General features: G+C 46.3%; 1 protein-coding gene across 3 annotated transcripts in view; it reads left to right on the forward strand.

Moving 5' to 3' along the window:
• The window catches only part of LOC135902762 (neprilysin-3-like), a 186,143-nt gene that overhangs the window by 93,224 nt on the left and 68,536 nt on the right, over nt 1–24,383 (forward strand). For all 3 annotated transcript variants that reach the window (XM_065432995.1, XM_065432998.1, XM_065432999.1), the window contains 2 exons: nt 20,975–21,134; nt 24,173–24,262. In XM_065432995.1, coding sequence (XP_065289067.1) covers nt 20,975–21,134; nt 24,173–24,262 — 250 coding nt within the window. The remainder of the gene's footprint in view (nt 1–20,974; nt 21,135–24,172; nt 24,263–24,383) is intronic.

The raw sequence follows: 24,383 nt of genomic DNA on the forward strand, positions 1-24,383 counted from the left end.
TTCATCCCACACTTAAAGCACCTAAAACAGAAATGTCTAAAAACATTGAACCTTCTTAAACTTTTATCACATACAACATGGGGCAGCGACAGGAAGTGTCTGATAAACCTGTACAAAAGTCTTATACGCACACGGTTAGATTATGGGGCCATAGTATATCAATCTGCCAGCCCAAGTTCTTTAAAGATGCTTGACCCTGTTCACCACTTAGGTATCCGCTTGGCGACCGGTGCCTTCAGGACAAGTCCTGTAGAAAGTCTCTACGTTGAAGCTAATGAGTGGTCGCTCCATTTTCAAAGGTCATACTCCAGTTTCATGTACTTTCTAAAAGTGAACGCAAACCGCGACCATCCCTCTTATGTAAGCATAAACGACGTGACATCTACAATGCTTTTTAATAACCGACCTGCAACTACAGAACCATTCTCTCTGCGCATTAGAAAGCTTGCTGAGAATATGCAAGTCCCAATTCTACAGCAAAACCTGATGACCCCACCTAAGCCATTGCCGCCATGGCAGTGGAAGCCCATAGAATGCGATATATCATTCGTAGAGGTGACGAAACACGTTCCAGAAGCACATATTCGAATGCATTTCTTGGAACTTCAGTCTAAATACTCGTGCATAGAATTTTATACTGACGCTTCTAAGTCGCATGCCGGCGTGTTTTATGCTGCAATCGGACCATCCTTCTCCCAGTCCGGTGGACTGCATCCGGAAACAAGCATATTCACTGCGGAAGCTTATGCAATTCTATGTGCTGTTAAACAAATCAAGGAAGCAAAGTTGCACAAAGTCATTATATACACGGACTCTCTAAGCGTTGTAAAAGCCCTAATGTTCCTCCGCAATCACCGACAGCCTGTACTTACCGAGCTTTACTCTGTCATTTGCACATCGTACATGTCTCAGCAGCAAATCATAATATGTTGGGTACCTGGACATAGGGGCATTGAGGGTAATATGCTGGCTGACCAAATAGCCACATCAATTGCATCACAACATATCCATCCTACCACTGCACTACCTGCCTTAGATCTAAAGCCTTTCATCCGAAAGAAACTCAGAAGCCACTGGCAGCGCTTATGGGATGCTGAAACAAATAATAAGCTTCACTTGATTAAGCCAAAACTGGGTTATTGGCCCCCCGCATCAAAAACACGACGAACAGAAGTCCTATTCTGTCGTCTCAGAATAGGATACACATATGCCACACACAGTTTTCTGCTAACTGGAAATGAACCACCATCCTGTGGTAGATGTGGTGAAAGGCTCACCGTCCTCCACACTCTCCTGGAGTGTCGGGAAGCCGAAACAGAGAGAAAGAAACATTTTCCGCTAGCATACCGGCAGTACATCCCCCTTCATCCTGTAATGTTTCTTGGTAACGAACCGTTGTTTGACACCAGAGCAGTCCTAAATTTCCTAAACGATGTTGTCTTACATGTTGTTAGCCCTACGAATTTGTAGCACGTCCTCTCTCCAGAGGACGCTGCTGCAATAAAATATTTTTGCATAGCACATGCCTTCAGGCCCTTCTGTTCCAAGGGCTCTCTTAGGCAGTAGTGCTTCTTGCAAACGTTTACCTTCATGTACTTTTAAATATCATCATTCTATCACAATGTATTTTTTGTGTTCTTAGTAGTACTCACTCGTCATTGTTATAACTTTATTACGTATAGCGTTCATGCACTTGATTTTACATCATTCTTCTATGATGGATTTTATTGTTCATAGTATTCGTCATTTGTCATCGCCATAATTTTATAGCAAGTAGATTTTACGCACTATTTTAGGCCACTTTACAGCCAAGTCACATCTTCCATAATACGTCGTTAACACTACCACTTGTCATGGCGCTCTTTGGCCAAACCTGGCCCTTGCGCCAAAAAACACCACAAAAAAAAACTTCCTAGAAATTCTTCTCGCGTATAGCCCTGAATTTTATTTTCCAAGCCAAAACTGGCCAACAACGTTAAGTACTCACTTACACCTACCCTATTGGTCACCGAAATGTCAATGTTGAAGTCTCCTGCGAGAATCACACGTTTATTTACTCCATATTTTTTCAGGAATCTAGCGAGCTCCTCTAAAAAAACTGCAATATTCTTGCTAGGAGGTCTGTACACCGCACAAACTAAAAATTCATCTTCATTGGTAGAAAGATAAAGCGCTATAACTTCCGCTTCATCAAACTCAACTTTTAAGCATTCACAAAACCAGCAATTTTTCACAAATACTAACACTCCTCCACCGCGTTTTCTCTCTCTGCACAAGGTAAATGATTGATAGTTCTGTATATTATAAAGAGAGCAATCAAACTCGCTTACATTTATCTCAGTAAATATTATGATCTCCAGAAAAGTTAAAACATTCTCCAAGTACACTTGTAACAAGTTCCAATTCTTGTGAAGACTTCTCACATTCACATGGATAAGATCAAAACTTGTACAAGATTCAACTGACATGAGTTCCCGGCGTATCTTCATCCACTCAGAAAATTAATGTGCAATCTCGGTCATCACGTTATCTTGCGCAGATCCGCTTCGTTCTCAACAAGAATAACAGGGGCACCTTCAATTTTCTTAACAAATATACGACCGTTTCGCACCCAAACATATTTGTAGTGTTTCTCAGTTGCTTGGCGCTTTGCCATCCATCGATGCTTCTTGGCTAGATGTGTCATATTTTCATTTATGTAAATGTTCTCATGTTTCAGCATGTTTCGCTTTGCAAGCCACTTTTCTCTTGTTTCTCTCTTGGTGAAACGGACTAATATGGGAGCCTCAGCATCTGCTTCGCCTTTTATCCTGTGCACAACTTCGACTTCCTCATTCCTGGGAAGGGGTAGTTCGAGTCTCCCTGCAAGGGAATTTATAACTGCTCTCAAGTCTTCCCTCTCATGGCACTTGATCCCAGGAATTTCAAAATTATTACGTCTTGAATAGGATTCCATCCTATTCACCTCCATTTCCAGTTGAGAAAGTCTAGTGTCTTTTGCTATCAGCTGAGCTTCCATGTCCGTAGTTTTTTTCTTCAGCTCTTTTACTTCTTGATTCTGGGTTTCAAGAGTTTTAAGCACTTCATCATATTTGGAAGAAATCAAATCGAGTGATTCTTCTATGCTCTGTATTGTTAGTGCTTGGTCCTCAAGTTTTCCATTGGTGGTATCATGTTTAGCCAGCTGCTCCTCCTGCTTTCTTTCGAGCTCATCAAAACGGCGTAGCATAGTGTCAAGCTTCGACATGACGTCAACCAAAGAAAGTTGCTCAGTGTCTGCCATTAACTTCTTACGCTGGGAGCCAGCCCCTTCTTCAGCGTTCGTCAGTCGTGTTTTGTGGTTTGCACACGTGGGACATAACCAAATACGGATCGTTTCTACTGACATGCTTTTTAGGTTAGTCTTTGTGACGCCAGAGCATTTGCCGGCATGATAACGGTTATCACAATCGCTACAACGAAGGCACTGGCCATCAGGTGCAATAGCTTTCAGGCACGCGAGGCAATCATTGCTAGACATTGTGAACACAGCTTTGTGCAGTCCGGCGGAGCAGAATTTATAATCAAACACTAAAGTAGTTAAGAAACGCTGCTCTCACCTACGTAAGCGAAGAAAGAGCGTTATGCCGCGCTCATGCACTCCGCCGGACTGCGCTGGTTCACAATCGGCGTTGGCTTTTTAAGCGTTGTCGCCCGGTGTCGCCCTCCTGGATTGGCTGCCCCCACGATGACGCACTCGCGGTATGGACTGTGTAGCCATGGGCGCTTGCACAGAATCTTCTCCGGTATCACGTCGATAACAGCGCCGAAGATGGAAGCATCCGAAGCCGGGGAAGCGACAGTCAGGTCCCTTGGGTCTGGCGGTTCCTACGTAAGCGAAGAAAGAGCGTTATGCCGCGCTCATGCACTCCGCCGGACTGCCGATGTAGCTCCTTCACAGTGGGCTGTAGCGAGGCAGTAGTGATAAAGAACGATAAAGGATGTTGACACAATATAAATGGCTTAACGGCGCCCCATCACAGTGTCTGTACGTCTTAGCAAGCAAGCAACAGCAAGCTGTTGGGACATTGGTCTTGGACACTAACTAGGTTGTTGTGGCATGCAGTTCATCTAGCAAGGATATATAGTAGTGCGTGCGTTTTACATATACTGAAGGAATAGGAACGTTGGAAGGCAAATAAGGTTAGTAAAACAACGAGTATTTATTGGTTGTAGGTAGCAATCGATATAAGTAACAAAGCAAAAAAAAAATGTGGCGTGGTTCTGTGTAGGGTAGCGCCTCACGCAGATTTTATTTGTTTTATATTTAGGCAGCCCATTGTCATGGAGTCATGCAGCCATGGAGGCATTACGGAATCAGGGTGTCGACGAGCCGTTTGTAAATATACTGAAAGATATCTATAGCGGCTCCACTGCCACCGTCGTCGTCCACAAAGAAATCAACAAAATCCCAATAAAGAAAGGCGTTAGGCAGGGAGGCACGATCTCTCCAATGCTATTCACAGCGTGTTTACAGGAGGTATTCAGAGACCTAGATTGGGAAGAATTGTGGACAACAGTTAATGGAAAATACCTTATTAACTTGCGATTCACTGATGATATTGCCTTGCTTAGTAACTCAAGGCGCAAATTGCAATGCATGCTCACTGACCTGGAGAGGCAAAGCAGAAGAGTGGGTTTAAAAATTAATCTGCAGAAAATTAAAGTAATGTTTAACAGCCTCGGAAGAGAACAGCAATTTACAATAGGTAGCGAGGCACTGGCAGTGGTCAGGAAATACATCCACTTAGGGCAGGTAGTGACGGCGGATCCAGATAATGAGACGGAAATACACAGAAGAATAAGAATGGGCTGGGGTGCCTTTGGCAGGCATTCCCAGATCATGAAAAGCAGGTTGCCATTATCCCTCAAGAGAAAAGTGTATAATAGCTGTGTCTTACCAGTACTCACCTACGGGGCAGAAACCAGGAGGCATACGAAAAGGGTTCTACTTAAATTGTGGACGACGCAACGAGCTATGGAAAGAAGAATGTTGGGTGTAACATTAAGGGATAATAAAAGAGCAGATTGGGTGAGGGAACAAACGCGAGTTAATGACATCTTAGTTGAAATCAAGAAAAAAAAGAAATGGGCATGGGCAGGACATGAAATGAGGAGGGAAGATAACCGATGGTCATTAAGGGTTACGGGCTGGATTCCAAGGGAAGGGAAGCGTAGCAGGGGGTGGCAGAAAGTTAGGTGGGCGGATGAGATTAAGAAGTTTGCAAGGACCACACGGCCACAATTAGTACAAGACCGGGGTTGTTGCAGAAGGATGGGAGCGGCCTTTGCCCTGCAGTTAACCAGGCTGGCTGGCTGGCTGGCTGGCCGCTGCTGCTGCAGCTGCTTCTGCAGATCGGCGGCGGCGGCGGCGGCGGCTATCGTTATCGTTGCCAATCGTAACATTTGTTTTACTTCATTGAACCAATGGCATTCAACGGAATAGCCTCTATAATGTTCCAGGTGGTGAATCACATGTATAAATCATTTTTCAAATACACAATAAACAGAGAACACACATCGACCTAATAACTTCTAGTAAAGAGCCGACAGACAATACTCCTTATTGTCCGGTGCGTAATACCGTGCGTAGCAGTCATTATTCCTAAATATTCATTACCAATAGATGGCAAGTTTAAATGCTCTGGTTGAAAGTTCTAGTTATTTGGAAATGAGACACGAACCATCAGTAAGGCAGTCTGTCGCGTACGTGTATTCTTCTTCGGTTTTAGGCATGTTACCGCTCCAAGGAATTCTTTATAAGTGTCTGAAACGTAAAAGGATCGTAAAACACGACATTTGTACGAGTACTCTACTCGTTATATCGTCACGAACTAGTGACGGTGAGAATGACAGCATAAATACTCTCTTTAGGTTAACTATCTATTGGGCGAACGTGTGCCCTCAAAACACGCTACAATCAAATAACAACCATAGCGGCAACAACAGTCGGCCGTCGTCGAAATCTGATCAGTCGGTGAAGAGCGTCGGCTTTTATACATGAGTCTTCGAAGATTCTGAAGAAATCGCTGGTGCCCGCGTGGCTTCCAGAAAATTCTATAGAATTCGCGTCGCGCATACATGCAAATCAGGTTGCACAATGTTCGGTGACAACAGACATCTGACAGAACCATCGATAACATTACAGAAACTTCCAATACATGCTGGTGCGTCCTGCGCTGAGCGATAACATTTGTTAGACCTGGAAACGCGGTCACCCGATGAAAGATAATAAAGTACACGTGTCAATGACCCCCTCGTAAATAGTCGGCCCGATGCTGCAAACATTAGCCGTGGTTGCTCAGTGGCTATGGTGTTAGGCTGCTGAGCGCGAGGTCGCGGGATTGAATTCATGGCGATGCCGGAACTTCTGGTACTAGCAGCGATCGCTGAGGGTCTTTGACGATGTCGGTGATTGAGGTCCTTTAAAGCTACGGCCTTGGGAAGAGCATCTGCAGTATCTCGCGAACGACCGCTCTGATGGTCTCTCGCAGGTCGTCGCTGTCGAGTGCTTGAATATCGGTGTGATTTGGCGTCAGCGTTCGGCGGTTATATTACCTTGTCCGTAATCCAGCGTCTTCTCAATAGTTGTGGCTTCGGAAGCAAATTCAGCAACAATCGTGGCCGGGTTGCGCTTCAATGTGGCGAAAAGCTCTTGCTTGACGCCGCTCATCAAGCGATAAATTTTCTTCTTTTCTGGCTCGTCCGGGTCGGTGTCTTTGAGCGGGCGAGTCATGTCGCCCGTGAAAATCTCGATGTTCTCATTCGGTAATTGCATTTGGACTACTAGCAGAGCTTCGGCCTCCTCCTTGCTCATGACGCTCGAAAAAATCCGCAGCAAGCCGTTACAGAACAGGTCCCATGTTGTCAGGGTCGTCTCCCGGTTCTCAAAGCACGTTCTGGCAGCGTCTTCTCAGGGTAAGTATACGTGCCGCTGCTTGTCACCGAAGTTCCATTTGTGGAAAGTCGTCATTCGTTTGTAAGTTTCCAGTCAGCTTTCTGGGTCTGCAGCCGATGATGCACGGAAGTTTTATGGCTCCCGAGGTTGTTGCAGCAGGATGAGGGATGCTAGAACAGCGATTGGGGGTGTTAACTTGGCCATGGACCATGTAGTCTTCTCGCCAAGAGGTGGGTACTCCGGTAGCAGTCCTTTCAATCTACGGCTTGGTCACTGGTTTTTCGCGAAGTGGGTGTCCTCGGATCGCGCCTTTGCGGGGGCATTCGGTACATGAACGCACTAGCACTTCCGCCAGATGTCACGAAGTAGTGATGGTGAAAAACGCAGCAGAAAAATTGCATTTAATTTAAGTTTTTATTGGGCGAACTTTTGCCCACAAAAGTAAGCTACACTCAAAGCACAACGATAGCGGCGAATGCAGTCGTCGGTCGTCGAAATCTAATCAGTGGGTGAAGTGCGTCGTCTATTATACATAAGTCATCGAAGGTTGCTTAGAAATCACTCGTGCCCACATGCCTTCCAGAAAGTACTACACAATTCGCGTTGCGCATACATGCTAATCAGATTACACGAAGCTCGGTGACAATAGGCAGCGGATGCAACCATTGATAACATTCCAGAAACTTCCGATACATGCTGGCGCCTCCTGAGCTCAGCGATATTTGCTGGACGGGGAAACGCGGTCAGCCGTTGAAAGATAAACAAGTGCACGCGTCAATAATCTGTGTTTTCTGTGTGAAAGAGCACATGAACTTGATACAGCAAACTAGATCAATATAGTTGGCTATTCTGATGCGGGTTCTTTTCCTTAACTGTTGCGCATGACTTTGTGAAGCGCAGCCTGCGACAACTCAATAAACCGCAAAGCCGACTGTTGCAAAATGCACGCAATGCTTCCATACAACTAATGTAATGTGAAGACAAAAAAAACTCATTGACAAATTCACAACAAAGAAAAAAATACAGTCAGAGTAACAGAACCAACAGCAATCGAGTTAGCGGTAGATTACGAGTGTGAGCGCGCGCAACAGTTGGACGCAGAGGGGTGGAGACAAGGCGACAAAAAAGTGGCCTTGATCTCACCACACTGGCCGATGTGGTTGACCGATGAGTGGGCGACCAGAGCTTGGCAGCTTCCACTTGGAGATGGGACGCAGGCGGCTTGGCGGCACGTGCAGATAGAGGCGGTGTTTGGGCCGTCCTGCTGAGTGCAAACTCGGGCCCGTAGCCCGACTGCTCGCACTCTGCCTGCGGGTGCAGAAACACAGGTACAGTGGTGACGCCTGGGAACAGGTTGGCAGAAGGCCACGGTCGGGTGAAGCCCTGAAGGCTCGAGTCCAGAACGCGACGGCCCGTATTCTATTCCCGGTGCAGTGGCCACTCTTCTCCCTTGCCCCACGTCCTGGAAATACCCTCTTCTAAAAGCACTCTTCACTTTTCTGCTCCTCTGGTCCATTCGTCTCTTCAGGATTCATGATACTCGGGGAACAGTGTTCATCGGCGCTTGGCTCCTGGAAGCTCCGTGGACTTTTCGAATTGGATCACTTTCCTTTAGCTTTCTGTTTTCTTGCGGCACGCGTTCTCCTGCTTGTGTTCTTCGATGTCGCCGTCTTTCACTCAGCACGGCATTCACCACCGCGCGAGCAATCTTAGTTAGCTTCTTCTTTCCCTAATTCCACGACAGCACTGTCTCATTCGCTTCACACATCTGAAAAACACCTTTTCGAAATAGTTTTCCTGATGGAAAAACTACTGCAAGCGCGCGGCAAGTTCACACGACCTTCGCTACGACGTTCACTATGGGTACACAACCTAACCTTGACAAGGTCTAACGACAGTCCACTTCGCATATCAAGTGCGACACTCAGAAACTCACACAACATAATCTCAAGCACTTATAGTTTAATATAAAGTTCACAGAGCATGAAAAGTAGAACCCTCATGGCTTCAGATAACATAGGCTTAAACAAAAAATTGAATACACACAAAAACATTCCTTTCAGTCTAGGACCAACGATCTCGGGATGGCAACTGGCTCTTCATCTGCTTCTCAGGTTACTCCATCCCTTATGAGATGAACGGCGCGTCTCTTCTGCGTTTGAGACAACCACCGTGGAGCCATTTTGTTGCTACTTTGAAAGCGCGAGTCTCTGTAGCTTGACATGATAGGGTTCTGGAACTTAGACCGGTCAGCCCCCTATACCTTATTGGAAAAAGATGCAGTAGGCAGGTTCCCAGCCTCAAGATTTATTCTCGCAGAGAGGGAGATGTATTCAGCGTGACATCTCAGCGGTTAGATAGGGCCTGCGGCAGATGGATGGATGGATACAACTTTATTGTACGTCCGGCAAGGTTTAACGGGACCCGGGCTGAGGTCTCCCACGGGGCAACGTCAAGGCCATGCCTCAATGCCACCTCACGGGCTTGCTGGACTGCCCACGTCTGGATTCCAAGGTCTGAGCTGCGCAGAGCGGTGGCCCACCTCAATGACAGTCTCCGGAGCAACAGCCATCCTTCTATATCTACATTGCACTCCCACAGCATGTATGTGAGTGTTTCTGGTCCTTCCTGGCACAATTTGCACGTGTCACCCTGATGCTTATGTGGGAAAATACACGTCAGATAGCTTCGAAAAATTTGTTCCATTCGGAACCGGTGCCTCAGAGTGCGTATAGGCTACCCGACTGTTCAAAGTAGAATGCTTAGCCAATCTGCTACAATTTCGGCGATCAATGACCAAGATTGGTACACCGTTTTCATCAGTAGAACCACACTGCGACAGATACACCTTTCCCATCACGAATTTACACAGACCTAGCACGCGCCCATCATTACTTAGCACTGACTTGCAGTGTGACATGCAGTGTGACTCGCATTGTAGGTCGCACGCTTTTTCCTTCGATTTTGTCCTAGTCTGTTTACCGATTACGTCTATACTCATCCTCCCATCTTGGCCTGTCTGGCCTTCATGGACGTAGGCAGGCAAGCTCACCCACTCGAGGTGAGCCATCTGTGTAGTCTTCAGAATTGACGAGGCCACTTGCCACCACCACAAATAGTACACCGGAAGAATGGGCGACTTTTACCTTACTCGCTGCGCACTCTTCGGGGTCATTGGCCATTCGAACGGCTGCTCATCCCCTCAGGCTTTTTAGAGGCATATCTATCTCTTTGGCTGATGTGCTTTTACTTGCACAGGTTCGCAGGCGTGCCTCCTTGCTAGCCTTACCCTTTCTGAGGCTACTACCCATATGTACCCATATCTGAGGCAACTACCCATATGCTTTCGCTAGCAGAGGTGCGCATGCGTGCCTCGATTTCGTTGGAGGTTTCCTGCTCCCTTTTTTTTTCGAAAATGCCTACGTTTTCTACAGTGTCCATTCTGGGGCTGACTCTCACTTTTGCCACCGATGTGTCACTGTTACTTTCTCGCTGAGAATCCAACACTAACGAAAGACCGTGACGGTGTTCGAGGCAGCCATGGGACAGAGGCTCCGAGCTGCTTTCGGAGTGCGCGTCAATTTTTTTTGCTCAGTAGAGCTTACGTACGATTCATGCTCGGGAATCTCTTGCAGTGCACGTGCCGTTTCCACCTTTCCGGCCTTGTCATGCAGCTAAAGCGTTCTCTCCTCCACCTGCAACTGCCAATGACTTGTCTCTCTACGACTGCCCTCAGCTTCTGCGACTTTCAACCGCAACTAGAGAGTTCTCTCTTTCAATCCACGTTCTCGTTCTACAATCTGCATTTTAGCGTCTCCTTCGAGTTCGATTGACTGCTTTTTAAGAACTCGTTCCGCAACCCTTTCCTTGCGCACCTATATCCACCAATTGCTCTAGCACCACGCCTTCAACGCAGCTCCCTCAAGTCCTATCCGTTCTCCTAAGGCCAACAACTCTGTCGTGTTGACCATGGTTTCAAGCTCTTAAAGTAACAACGGAAAAAGAACAAACGGCTTTGTCCTGTCGTGGACGTCACCTTGTGATGCAGGTTTTTTTTTTTAATTGTTGCAGATAGGTTCGTGGGGCGGAGCCTCCGAATACTCTGCTTTGACAAAGCTTTTAATAAACCTAATGTAACTGGAAAGCTATAAAGAACACTCAATGGAAAAATTCACAAGAAGAAAAAAATACATTCGCAGCTATAACAGTACCAAGAGCACTGAAGTTAGAAACAGATTGCGAGTGTGAGTGCGTGCAACAGTGCGATGCAGAGTAGAGGAGGCGAAGCGACGAGAGAATTGGCGTTTATCTCACCACGAGCTCGATGTGGTTGTCTGATTACAGAGTGTCTACAAACAAGGAAAACCGGGAAAACCGAGAATTCTCAGAGATTTTGAGTGCTCGGAAAAAACTGAGGGAAAACTCTCGGAATTTGTGCCTCTATCGGGGAAAATTTTATTGAAAGGGTCGAAAGTCGCGGTAATGTTGGCTCGAGTAACAGACAGGCATCGTATTGACACGCCTTTGACGCCCTGTCATCGGCTGGGTGAGTTGCCATTGTACAGTCAATGACCAACTTTCCGGATTCCCGATAGTTTGGACTGTTTCCTGGCACCACCACTTACCCCAAGAGTCAATGTATTAGAACGGCTGAAATTTCGGATGCAAGAACTCTTCACCATCCGATATTGCGGAAGTTTTGCCGCGACCTCTGGTCCGAAGCGGCATTAATCGAAGCCACCTCCGCTACCATTTCGATTACGTCACCGTCTCGAACCGGCGCTCTGGCAAGCAGATCCGCTGGCCGCCATAGCCACCACAGCGGCAACGCAAGGCCTAGCTGCTTCGACGTTCGCAATGAAGCTTCTTGCCATTGGGTGCCGTGTTTTTTTATTGTAATAATTCGGTGCTGTCAGCAAGGGCATGGACTCCGCCTATGTGGTCCTCACGATTGGCTTAAAAGCTCGGAAAACACGTAGCGTTGCATAATGCCGGATCCAGAAAGTTAGCTTCGCCTCTGTACAGACGTGTTACTTGGTTAAGCATAACAAGCTCGGGAAGGGGCTATTCCCACGGGACACAGTATGCATTCCTTAATTATACACGCGTGCACCCGGTATTTCCGTGCCACAGTACGAGCACCGATATGCCTAGTGCGTGTACCGACATGCCTTCGGAGCGTTTTCGAATGCGTATGTGGCGGTTCGAGCCCAGGGCAGTAAATGACATGCCCCCGCAGGGGCGTCTGCGCAAGCAGGCGTTTGATGTGCTGCGACACCACGTACCCGAGCACACGAGGGTTAGACCCTCCCGCGCGTAGCCGTGAGCGGCTTATCCGTGTCCAGGGAAAGGGGGATCCTGGAGGTTGAGCCGATGCCGGGTGTTCGGACCTTTATGGCCCCCCGGCGGAGGCAACACACCTCTTTGGACTCTGCTTCACGTAGACGGCACCCCCGGACTGACCCACCCGGGGGAAATCGGTAGTTGCCTTTTCCTGTCTCTCTCTCCCTGTTACCTTCGTCTCTCTCCCTATTACCTTTCCTGTCTTCTTCTGGTTTCCTTTTACTTCCAATTTTTCCAGGCAGCAAGGGTTAACCCGGTGTGGATAGCCAACCTTGGTTATTTCATAATGGTTATAGTAGTAATGTACAGCTGGCGTGTGCAGGCCGTGTTTCACAGGTCCTGCAGCGTCTTCTTGTAGGACTCCACGGTGGGTGGCTGGCGTTACTGCCGAAATCTCACATATGTTTATGGCTACCTCCTTCCCTCCACTCCCTGATCGCCCTCAGAAAAGAGGGCGCACCGATGAAGTATTAAAATTTTTTGGTCGGCAAAAAGAATCTTTCCCTCGTTTCCACGTTATCCATTCTGAAACACCAGCTAAACCAGTGCGAACAATTTCTCCATTTCTTGTATCGAAGTCCCTTACCGAAGGTTTTGGTCCAGGATATAAGGCGTCGAGGATGGCTAGCGGTGACCTCCTCTTGGAGCTCCGCGATCAGAAACAATTTGAGAAACTGCCTAAACTTGTATCATTTGGGGAGACCCAAATAGTAGTAACCCCGCACCGCACGATGAATACCTCCCGCGGCGTTGTCTCGGACGATGATTTGCTGCAGCTCTCTGAAGCTGAACTCTTGGAGGGCTTCAGTGAACAAAATGTTATAAATGTCAAAAGAATCAAGATTAGGCGAGATGGCAAAGAACTTCCGACCAAACACCTAATACTCACCTTCAATTCAAGTGTCTTGCCCGAGTCAATCGAGGCCGGGTACATCAAGCTCCGTGTAAGACCGTGTGTCCCAAATCCCCTCCGATGTTTCAAGTGCCAGCGTTTTGGCCACAGTTCGCAGAGCTGCCGAGGCCGCCAAACTTGTGCGAAATGAAGCGCGCACGAACACTCCTCTGAAGCTTGTGAGAATGCTTTCCACTGTGTAAATTGTGATGGCGAGCATGCCGCATACTCGCGGTCATGCCCGTCTTGGAAGAAAGAAAAAGAAATAGTCACGATCAAAGAGAAAGAAAATATATCATTCAAGGAGGCACGTAGGCGGGTGGCATACCTGCCTAAGAACACATTTGCCGAAGTGGCGCGTCAGGGGGCAGCGCCACAACGGCCTCCGGCGGCTGTCCGAACCACACCCAGTGAGGCGGCAGTGACGCCATCCGCCCCCTCGGCGGCTGCAGCTAACGCTGCTACTCCAACACACCAGACAAGGTGACCCCGAAGGTGGGCGCAGCCAAGGCTGCCCCAACCTTCCAGGCCCCATCCAGCGCTGGCAACAACCGGCGCAGCCATATCCATCAGGGAGCCCCATCGACCTCCGGGCTGGTGGGCGCAGGGATCTTGCCTTCCGAGGCTGGACCCTCACAGAAAACTCGCTCGCAAGAGCATGTGTCCAGCGCCTTCCAAGAGGCGATGGACACTACACCTGTCCTCACGGCGCGCCAAGCGCCTAAGGAGCGGCGAGGCTCCCTCGAACGCCCCAGAAAGGGCAAAACCCCGATTACAAGACCTCGAAAGAGCTCTGTAATCTAAGACATCTTTCAGTTTCCGTACACACAGCACCAACTTACTTAAAGATGGATACACAAATAATTCAGTGGAATGTCCGAGGTCTTCTTAGAAACCTTGATCATTTGCAAGAACTCATCCACAAACATAATCCAAAAGTGCTGTGTTTACAGGAAACACACTTAAAATCCAAACACACAAACTTTCTCCGTACGTATGTTACGTTACGCAAAGATCGCGATGATGCCGTCGTATCATCGGGTGGTGTGGCGATTCTCACTCATAAAAGTATAGCATGTCAACCTTTACAGCTACGAACGCCCCTTGAGGCAGTGGCGGTGCGAGCTGTTCTGCTAAACAAACTCATCACTATTTCCTCGCTTTATATACCCCCACATTACAAATTAACTAAACATGAATTTCAATCCTTTATAGATGAATTGCCAGAACCTTATCTGGTTCTTGGCGACTTCAATGCACACAACTACCTGTGGGGCGACCCTCGTATAGATACGCGAGGACGTCTTGTTGAGCATTTACTTTTCTCTTCTGGTGCTTGTCTACTGAATAAGAAGGAAGCGACATACTATTCTCTTGCAAACAGAACATTTTCTTCAATAGATCTTAGCCTAGTCTCCCCGGCCGTCACTACTGTCGGAACTTGAATGGGAAGTTAACGACAATCCTCACGGGAGGGACCACTTCCCTATACTACTAAGAACATATAAAGAAAACGAATGTCTACCACAGGCTCCTAGGTGGAAAATCGATACAGCTGACTGGGAGAAATTCCGAACTTTAACTAGCATACCATGCGATGACATGTCCTCGTTAGAAATAGATGCTGCTGTGGATTACTTTACAGCTTTCATTATAGATGCCGCATCTAAATGCATACGTGAAGTAAGTGGCTCAGCATGCAAGCGGCATGTCCCGTGGTGGAACGATGAATGTAGAGTCGCACGTAGGAATCAAAACAAAGCGTGGGGGTTGCTACGCGCTTCGCCCACTGCAGAGAATCTTGTTAACTTTAAGAAAGTTAAGTCTCAGGGTAGGAGAACCCGCTGGCAGGCCAGAAGAGAAAGCTGGCACAAGTTTTTATCCAGTATTAACTCGTTTAGAGATGAGGCCAAAGCCTGGAACAGGATTAATAGGATTAGAGGGCGACAAACATATTCACTCCCTCTAGTAAATACACAGGGCGATACACTGAAAGACCAGGCCGACTCTTTGGGGAGCACTTTGAGAGTGTATGAAGCTCAAATCATTATTCGCAATCCTTCCTAAAATATAAACAAATAGAAGAATGCAAGCCACTCATCAATAAATGCCGACAGAATGGACCGTACAATTGCCCTTTCAGTGCTGCCGAGTCGAAAGCTGCCTTGAGCGCATGTAAGAGCTCTGCACCGGGATCCGATAGAATCATGTATGAAATGCTCAAAAACTTACACAATGACACGCAAATAACACTACTTACACTTTTCAACACTATCTGGGACGCAGGGTACCTTCCAACGGCATGGAAAGAAGCCATTGTGGTCCCTGTTTTGAAACAAGGGAAAGACCCTTCTTCAGTGGCAAGTTACCGCCCGACAGCCCTTACAAGCTCCATGTGTAAGGGATTTGAAAAAATGATAAATCGGCGACTCATCCATTTCCTTGAACAAAACAAAATGCTTGATCCTTTTCAGTGTGGCTTCCGAGTAGGGCGCTGCACAACCGACCATCTTGTAGGTATTGAAGGACACATTCGTGACGCGTTTGTACACAAACAGTTCTTCTTATCGATATTCCTCGATATGGAGAAGGCGTACGATACGACCTGGCGCTACGGAATCTTGAGAGATTTGTCAGAAATGGGCATTCATGGTAATATGCTAAACATAATAAAAAGCTACTTGTCCAATCGTACCTTCCGGGTGAAAGTAGGCAATGTGCTGTCACGTCCTTTTGCACAAGAAACCGGAGTACCCCAGGGTGGCGTGCTCAGTTGCACAATCTTTATTGTTAAGATGACAACACTTCGTGCTTCCTTACCACCGGCCATATTGTATTCCGTCTATGTGGACGACATTCAAATATGTTTCAAATCCTGTAAACTCGCAGTCTGTGAGAGACAGGTACAGCATGGTTTGAACAAGGTGTCAGGGTGGGCAGAGAAAAATGGATTCAAAATCAATCCTCATAAGAGTTCTTGTGTTTTGTTTAGAAGGAAGACAGGCCTGGTTCCAGATCCCTGCTTAGAAGTGTGTGGACAACAGATACCTGTAAACAAAGAGCACAAATTTCTAGGTGTCATACTTGACTACAGACTCACTTTCGTCCCCCACATTAAACATATTAAAGAAAAATGTCTGCAAACAATGAAAATAATGAAACTTCTATCACAGACTACGTGGGGTAGTGACAGGAAGTGTTTAATGAATCTATATAAAAGCCTCATTCGATCGCGACTAGACTATGGTGCCGTGATTTATCACTCTGCCGCCCCGAGCGCACTATAGATGCTAGACCCAGTGCACCATCTAGGAATCCAACTGGCCACTGGCGCTTTCAGAACGAGTCCCATACAAAGTCTATATGTAGAATCAAATGAATGGTCTCTCCACCTGCAGAGATCATACATCAGCTTTACATATTTCCTTAAAATACGCTCCAATCCTGAACATGCATGTTTTCATAACGTTAACGATATGACGTGCGCTACACTTTTCAGCAACCGTCCCTCCATAAGACAGCCTTTCTGGCTGCGTGTGAAGGAGCTTAGCGATGAAATGCATGTCCCACTCCTCGAGCATCGATTAATGCACCTAACCAAGCTCTTACCTCCTGGGGAGTGGCAGGTGATACAGTGTGACATATCCTTTATAAAAGTTACAAAGCACGCTCCTGAGGCCGAAATCTGAATGCATTTCCTAGAGCTCCAGCACAAGCACTCCAGCGCAGAATTCTACACAGATGCTTCGAAGTCAAATGCCGGGGTATCCTATGCAGCCGTCGGCCCATCGTTTTCGGAATCCGATGTACTGCATTCGGAAACAAGTATCTTTACGGCCGAGGCCTACGCATTACTCTCTGCTGTAAAGCACATAAGAAAATCGAAACTTCCAAAAGCAGCGATCTATACAGACTCTCTCAGCGTCGTGAAGGCCTTAATGTCACTCAGCAAACATAAAAATCCCGTATTTAATGAACTATATTCGGTCTTGTGCAAAGCGTGCTCAACTAACCAGAACATCATAATATGCTGGGTCCCTGGCCATATGGGAATCAAAGGTAACGTTCTGGCGGACGAGATGGCCACGTCAATCACATTGAAAGCTGTTAAACCCTACCGCTGCAGTGCCTGTCACAGATCTAAGGCCTTTCTTGCGAAGGAGGCTGCGAGATCACTGGCAACACATGTGGGATGCGGAAACGGATAATAAGCTCCACCTGATAAAACCACAGTTAGGATTTTGGCCGTCTACTACAAAATCGCGCCGAAGGGATGTCCTATTCTGTCGTCTCAGAATAGGACACACGTTTGGCACCCATAATTTCCTACTCACCGGAAGTGAGCCTCCAGCCTGTGGGAGATGCGGGGAGAGGCTGACCGTCCTCCATGTCCTCCTGGAGTGTCGGAAAGCCGAATCTGACAGAAAGAAACATTTCCCGTTAGCATACCGGCAGCATATTCCCCTTCATCCTGTAATGTTACTCTGCCTAGAACCGCTCTTCGACACTAACGCAGTCCTAAGTTATCTGAAAGATGTTGTGTTGCATGTTGTTAGCCCCACATGCTCGTAGCGTCTCCTCTTTTCAGAGGATGGCGCTGTGATAGTTCCTTCGTGTAGCACGTGCCGCTAGGCCCTTGTGTTTCAAGGGCTCTGGCGAGGCAACAGTGCTCCAGGCATTTTTACCATCTCATATATTTTCTATTCTCCATCATTCTTTTACGATGGATTTTAATGTTCATAGTATTCGTCATCTGTCATCGCTTAATTTCATAGCAAGTAGATTTTACGCACTCTACAGCGACTATTTTTAGGCCACTTTACAGCCAAGTCACATCTTCCACAATACATCATCAACATCACCACTTGTCATGGCGCTCTTTGGCCGAGCCTGGCCCTTGCGCCACAAAACACCACATATCATCATCATAAATGACATCCATTCATTTTTTCCCAACTCGCCAATTTTTCGGACGTTTTCGCGGCCCCTAGGGAGTCCGAAAAATCGCACGTTGGCTGTACAACTAAGAGGACGCTTCAGATGGTCTGTGGAGCGAATGCGCGGCGGTGGGACCACGACAACAGAAAGGACCTACGCATTGAGGAATGAACGGGAAAGGAAGCGTGCAGCCGCCGTTTTGAAGGAGCTTGAGCTGACAAAACAAAGTGTTGGCTAATGCCCAGATGCAGGTATCTCTCATCCAAACCAAAATAAACTCCTTAAAGCAGTGAATCACAGCAGTGCGCCATCGTGCGTGGGCATAGAGTATGTCAGGACAGTCGACGTTGACTTAGGAGCTGTTGATAGAGAATTTCAATTGTGACAAAGTTCTGGCCTTATCCCACTGAGCTTGCTGTCAGTTGATAGAAATAGCTCGTATTAGAAAACATTTGCTTCTGTATGCATCTCCTCCTTATTTGTATTTGAGAATGTCCGACTGGATTTGCAATTTTTTTCGAAGCCATTTTATTTGCTCTGCATTTTACCAACTCCTCCCTTCTAGTCTCTTCTTGAATAACGTAAACACTACTCCTTAGTATGCTAATTGGATTAAGTCGTTCTTTATTTTCTTATGCTTACTAGAGAAGTGACAGCATCGAACGATATGGTTTCAGCCCGTCTTGACATAAAACGCAGTTCTGCATCACTCTTGGAATATTGCAAGGCACACAGGGAAAACATGGAAATCACAGGGAATTTGGAAATGTCAACTTGGTAGACACCCTGGATAAACAGGCGAGCAGAGCTTGGCAGCTCCGGCTAGGAGATGGTACGCAGGCGGCTTGGCGGCACGTACAGATGGAGGTGGCGTTCTGGGCGGACCGCTGGGCGCAGACTGGGGCCCGTAGCGCGAGTGCTCGCACTCTGCCTGCGGGCGTAGAAGTTCGCCGGCTTCAGGTCGCAGTCCGTGATCGTGTAGAATAGCGACGCCTGGAAACGGGTTGACAGGAGGCCCCGGTCGGGTGAATCCCTGGAAGCTCGGGTCCGGAACCCAATGGCTCGTCTTCATTTCCCGGTGCAGCGGCTGCTCTTCGCCCTTGCGTCGCCTCCTGGAACTCGCCCCCTCTTCTGCCGGTGCGCCTCGGTTTTCTGCCTCTCTGGTCCAACCGTGTCTTACGGATTGGTGATACCCGGGACCCAGTGTTCATCGGCGATTGGCCCCTGGAAGCTCCGTTCGCTTTCCCGATTGGTTCACTTTCCCTTTCTTTTTTGTTTTATCTTGCGGCAAGCGTTCTCCTGCCTGATGCTCTTTAGGCTCATCGCCTTTAACACAGGACGGCATTCACCTCCGCGCGAGCAATCTTAATTCTCCTCGTTTTTCGCTTATTCCACCACGGCACCGTCTCGTGCACCTCACACGTCAAAGTTATGTTGTGCCGTGATTGTATTCTATGTAAGTACACACTTTATTTCTCTGAAAGTTAAATTGGAACTTTATTGCCTGAAAGCAGTTAGGACTTGAAGATCGCCGCATTTTCTCTCACAGTCCAGAGCAGAACACTTCATGGCGCTCAGTCGCGTATTTATTTCTGTTGGTATAAAATGACAATGCCGAACAGTTCTTAATCGAAGAAAATTTAAGTTTGGCTGATGCGTTTTGCTTACTTCCAATGGCAACATTTATTAATTATTGAATAAACCTCATTTTATTTTGAAGCTTGGACTGTCCTGTTTATGGAGCTTCCACTCTGAACTTTTTGTAAGAAATTAAGGTTCAACTAAATAACATTATCAACTCATTCCTTGAGACTGCTCGGACCGCGATCTAACCTTACCGTCGAAATATAATAAAGGTCCATTACTCGTTGTACCTAGAACACTCAGTTTGCCCCCAGAATATGAGGTGAAATGTTTGGAGATGGCGCAGAGGTGAATCACCTCCGATGCACCTTATGCACAAAACCGAAGTCCAAAAAAAACAAATAAAATACGCGCCGCATAACACCGCGCACTGACAGGAGTCACGTTTCTTTTCTTCCGTTTTTTTTTCTCTCGCTATGCTACCTAGTTGGCTGCTGTGATACGCACTGTATGCAATTTCGCGGAAAAGCGGTTCAGAAGAGTGGGAAAAGTGCCCACAGTCGATCGGTAGTACCCAATGCATTGAAAAAGTTTAATTCTGAGTTTTTATATGCAAACAGCACGATGTGACTATGTGGCACGCCGTAGTGGGCTACTCCGGAAATTTAGACCACCTGGGGATCTTCAACGCGCCCCCAATGCACGGGACACGGGTGTTTTTTGCATTTCGCCCTCATCAAAATGCGGCCGCCGCACAGCTTTTTTGTTTGACAGGCAAGATGAAGGACCTACGCGCAACTCTGCCACCTTTGGCAGCATATACAGTAACTCTACAAAGTAGCAACGTAGGGGCGCCCTTTCGATTGGCCATTTCAAAGCATGGGCACTATTGGGGATTTTTCGGTTAGAGTTGGTTATAATAAATCTATATGCGGAGTAGTTCTGAAACAGCATTATCTTAATCTTGGTGCAACTTCCTTTTCGAAAGAAAAATAGATCAAAACATATGCGAGCCTTGTTCTCACTTCTTGCGTACAGTCGCATTCGAAAGTGGTGTGCTGTGCAGTGCTACAACTAGCCCCGACGTGCACGATATCTCATCAGATCATCAACAGCATGAAACAAGGGCTAACTGTTTTTGCTGTACACCTAGCGCTTTGCTTCCAGCAGCCCACAAGTCCCTAGCTGGACGGCGTTGCATAAACTTAACGTGACCTTCTTCGACGTGGGAGGGAAGCGTGGAAGTATTTCAGACGTCTTCTTTTCATTTTCACCCACAGATTGAGTACAGCAAAGAACTAAGGAAGTGGCTAGGAGAACGGCGCAAGCTTTCGAAAAGTCGTAACTTGAACGACTACGTAAGTCTTCTCCGGCGGTATGGTGTGAACCCGCCTCATGACACACAGCTCGCTTCGAAAATAATTGGATACGAAGAACAACGTGAGACGTATTCATCTTCTTTGTATTCATGTGCAATTGCGCGGATAGCGTAAGCGCTGCTTCGAGCAAACTCTTACTTGCTGCTCTGTCACAACGAACATTGTTAGCATGCAATGGCATAGTGCTTGATATTTCTTTGCTTAACTTTCCCATGATATTTCTGATAAAACTTGACAACTTAGAACTCATGCTCATTTTCTTATATTTAAAGTATTCAAAATAAGAAAAATTGATTTCGCGTAGTAAGCTGATGCACACTGTAGTTGAAATCCTGTGAAGGTACTACTTCGCTGAAAGTGTATTATCGCTTTCTAAATCTAAAAGGTGCATTTCCCCGTTCACAGAATGGGTTACCATGTTACGCATATCTAGCTTTCTTGAAGTTTGATCTCTTAAAACCACACCCTCTGCTTAGGCTGCGACGCTTTCTTGCTATAGTTCCTGCTTTTGCTAAAGAATGCTTCCTCTACTTTCCCTACTACTGGCTATTTAGCGTTTGATGCAACTTCTCGTAGCAGGAACAATCTATAGCTCATCAAAATCCTTCTGCATATGCCAATTGCAGAGCCAGCACTTCCTCCGCCGTCCCATTTATGTATCAGTGTAATACAGCAATCGGTGAAAATTATCGTATTAGTAATCAGTGTTTAAACATAAATCCCAGTATTTATACCTGCATTATTCGGTGATTTGGAGTCGTGTAATACCTTGTCACGTAGGTAGTTTTTGGGTGTACTACAAGGACAGATTTTTGTTTTTTTGTACATTCCTTGTAGTACTTCGAGATCCCTCTGAAAAGTTCCACCATGTACAAACAAATATTCGAAAAGAAGAACGAACTGGTGTGCGCTGAACTAATTTGCTTATTCGAAGGGCAGTGAAGTAGTTGAATTTTACAGAACAAATATCCACACATTCAGGTTCTCTTCGCTGAGTCCATGTGTCGCACTATCCAATACTAGTGCTGTTCTGTCAGTGAGCACGTCTAAAGCTAAAGCCTAACTTCTGAAATACTAAAATGCACTGCTATTTCTCTCTCAGAATTACTGCGTTTGTTTCTTTGTAAAAACTTAATGAAGCAGGGTGATCTTTTGTTACCTACTATTGACGGGAAGATACGAGAGCTTCGATTTGTGTCACTCTAAGATAATTAGTACGTAAACAATGTCAATGGCTTCGCTTCTTAACTGTACTCGTTCCTTTTTTGGCACTTGTTTTCATAGGCAGACGGGGGAGATGGCAATCCGAACTGTGCTTCGGCCGCCACTGATAGCTTGCGGACTTTCCTGAAGACACATGTTTTTTTTTCGCAGTACTTGGGACATTTAGTCTGTATTATTATACACGCACTTAATTGAAGGAATGATAGTGCAGACAGGCGAAATAAATACTGCATCACTGAAATCATAACATAGTGTGTAATTTCACTGAAAACGTTAATATTTGTATAGCTATTGGCTGAGTAATACAAATCTATTTACGATATCTACAAACTTCTCGCGTTGCGTGTGAATTGTAGTGCAATTGTAATTTACGATTTCATATGGTCCTGCGACTTCTCTCAAGCACTCACTGATTATATGTGCGTTATCACCTGACCCCCGGTACGGTATATATAGGAGCTTGGTATATATATATATTTTGTTTTTTATCCTTGTGCGCTGTTTCCTCTAGCTAATTTGCTGTCGCTGTAGCACGCACAAGTCAGGAATTTTCTCGGGCTTTAGCTGAGTCTGCCTAGGCAATAAGGTTCTGGCTTCGTCTGAAATATAGAAAATGAATAAATAAATACAAATAAACAAAAAAATTTAAATCAAGGAAGCCACAATTGACGGAACTGTGCACAGCATTGAACCCCACCCCGCGCTGTGCGGGTCGGTCTCTAGTGCACAAAGCTGTTTATTCATGAACTTGATGGGTGCAGGCCATGCGTGAATCGGAGAGTGTTCGCTATTGGCGCATGTATGCGCTGTTATTCCAGTACAGCAGCATTCAAACATTCTTTCCCATAGCAGTCAGGCAACCGGCAAACATTGTTTCATCGTTTTGTTTTTAACAGCGAAATCGTGCTTTTCCTTTCGTACAGCTTTTAGTCATTTATTGTCCTGACAGACAAGGCAATCGCACGAAGGCACTGCTACTCTCAGTGATTTTAAATATCTACGGAAACCTCACAGACACATGTAGATGCAGCCGATTTCGGGGTCCTTTCTTATTTGCAGCCACCACTATCTCCCCTATTGATACGTACCACGTGTTCATGTCACCTGTATGGTTTTTCTGGGTACGATACCGGTTTTTCGAAAATGTGTGGGTATCAATCGCCACCTATTGCACCCTTTTTAATGTCTCAAAGGTAGCTTATATGAAAGAATAAATCAATGTGTAAATGAATAAATAAAAAATAAATATATGATCTGAAGGCTGGATATGGTAAATGGCTGCAGCGAATGAAGGGCTCCCACTCCAGTGAGCTAAATACCAGTGGCTATATTATTTGCACACCAGGGAAGGGCCAATCACAAGATTTTCATCGACCGGTTGGTAGAAAAATAATGTGAGGTTTGTCGACGCTCTAGTTATTTGAGAAAACACGCTTAAACGGAGGCGAATGTTTTGCACAGTGAGCTAGACGGGGCGCAAAGCTTTTTCATTACCTTTTTGCAGCCGCTTTCAATGTGAGGTGCTTCGGGAGAAAGGAGGAGCTGCGCAGTAGGGGCCAATAAAATTTTTCTGTGCATGAGAAATAGGAGCGATTCCTGCAGTAATTTAGATAGCTAACCAAAATTTTTTCTTCAGCAGAGCTCTAGCAACTTGATGTGTCATCCCGGCGCTTGCTTTTGTATTTTGCGGTCCGCCCGTCTCTATGACCACTTTTACCTTCTTCAACGCCAACTGGGTGACTTGTTAGTTCAGGCACGTGCAGAGCAGCCTCGTGTTCATACACATGCTCACTGCAGCTGAAATATATAAAAAATTATCAGCTTGTGTTTTATCTCAAATTTATTCTTCTTGTATCTTCTGCCTTCTTGTTGCAGTTCCACTTACTATGAGTAGCTGGAGCAAAGACTTTGCGCTCATATACATTCGTTTTCTCGGTAACTACACAAAGTCGTACGTTACATCAGGTATGTGCAACTATTTAACTAGTTTCGCTGCATGCCTGCAAGGAATTGTGATATTGCTTAAGGCAAATAAGTGATGATTCATTGCACTGCCCATTTCAAAGAAGCAAAAGAAGCAATATCA

The sequence above is a fragment of the Dermacentor albipictus genome, chromosome 2 (genome assembly GCF_038994185.2).
Source record: "Dermacentor albipictus isolate Rhodes 1998 colony chromosome 2, USDA_Dalb.pri_finalv2, whole genome shotgun sequence".
In the NCBI taxonomy this organism is placed as follows: domain Eukaryota; kingdom Metazoa; phylum Arthropoda; class Arachnida; order Ixodida; family Ixodidae; genus Dermacentor; species Dermacentor albipictus.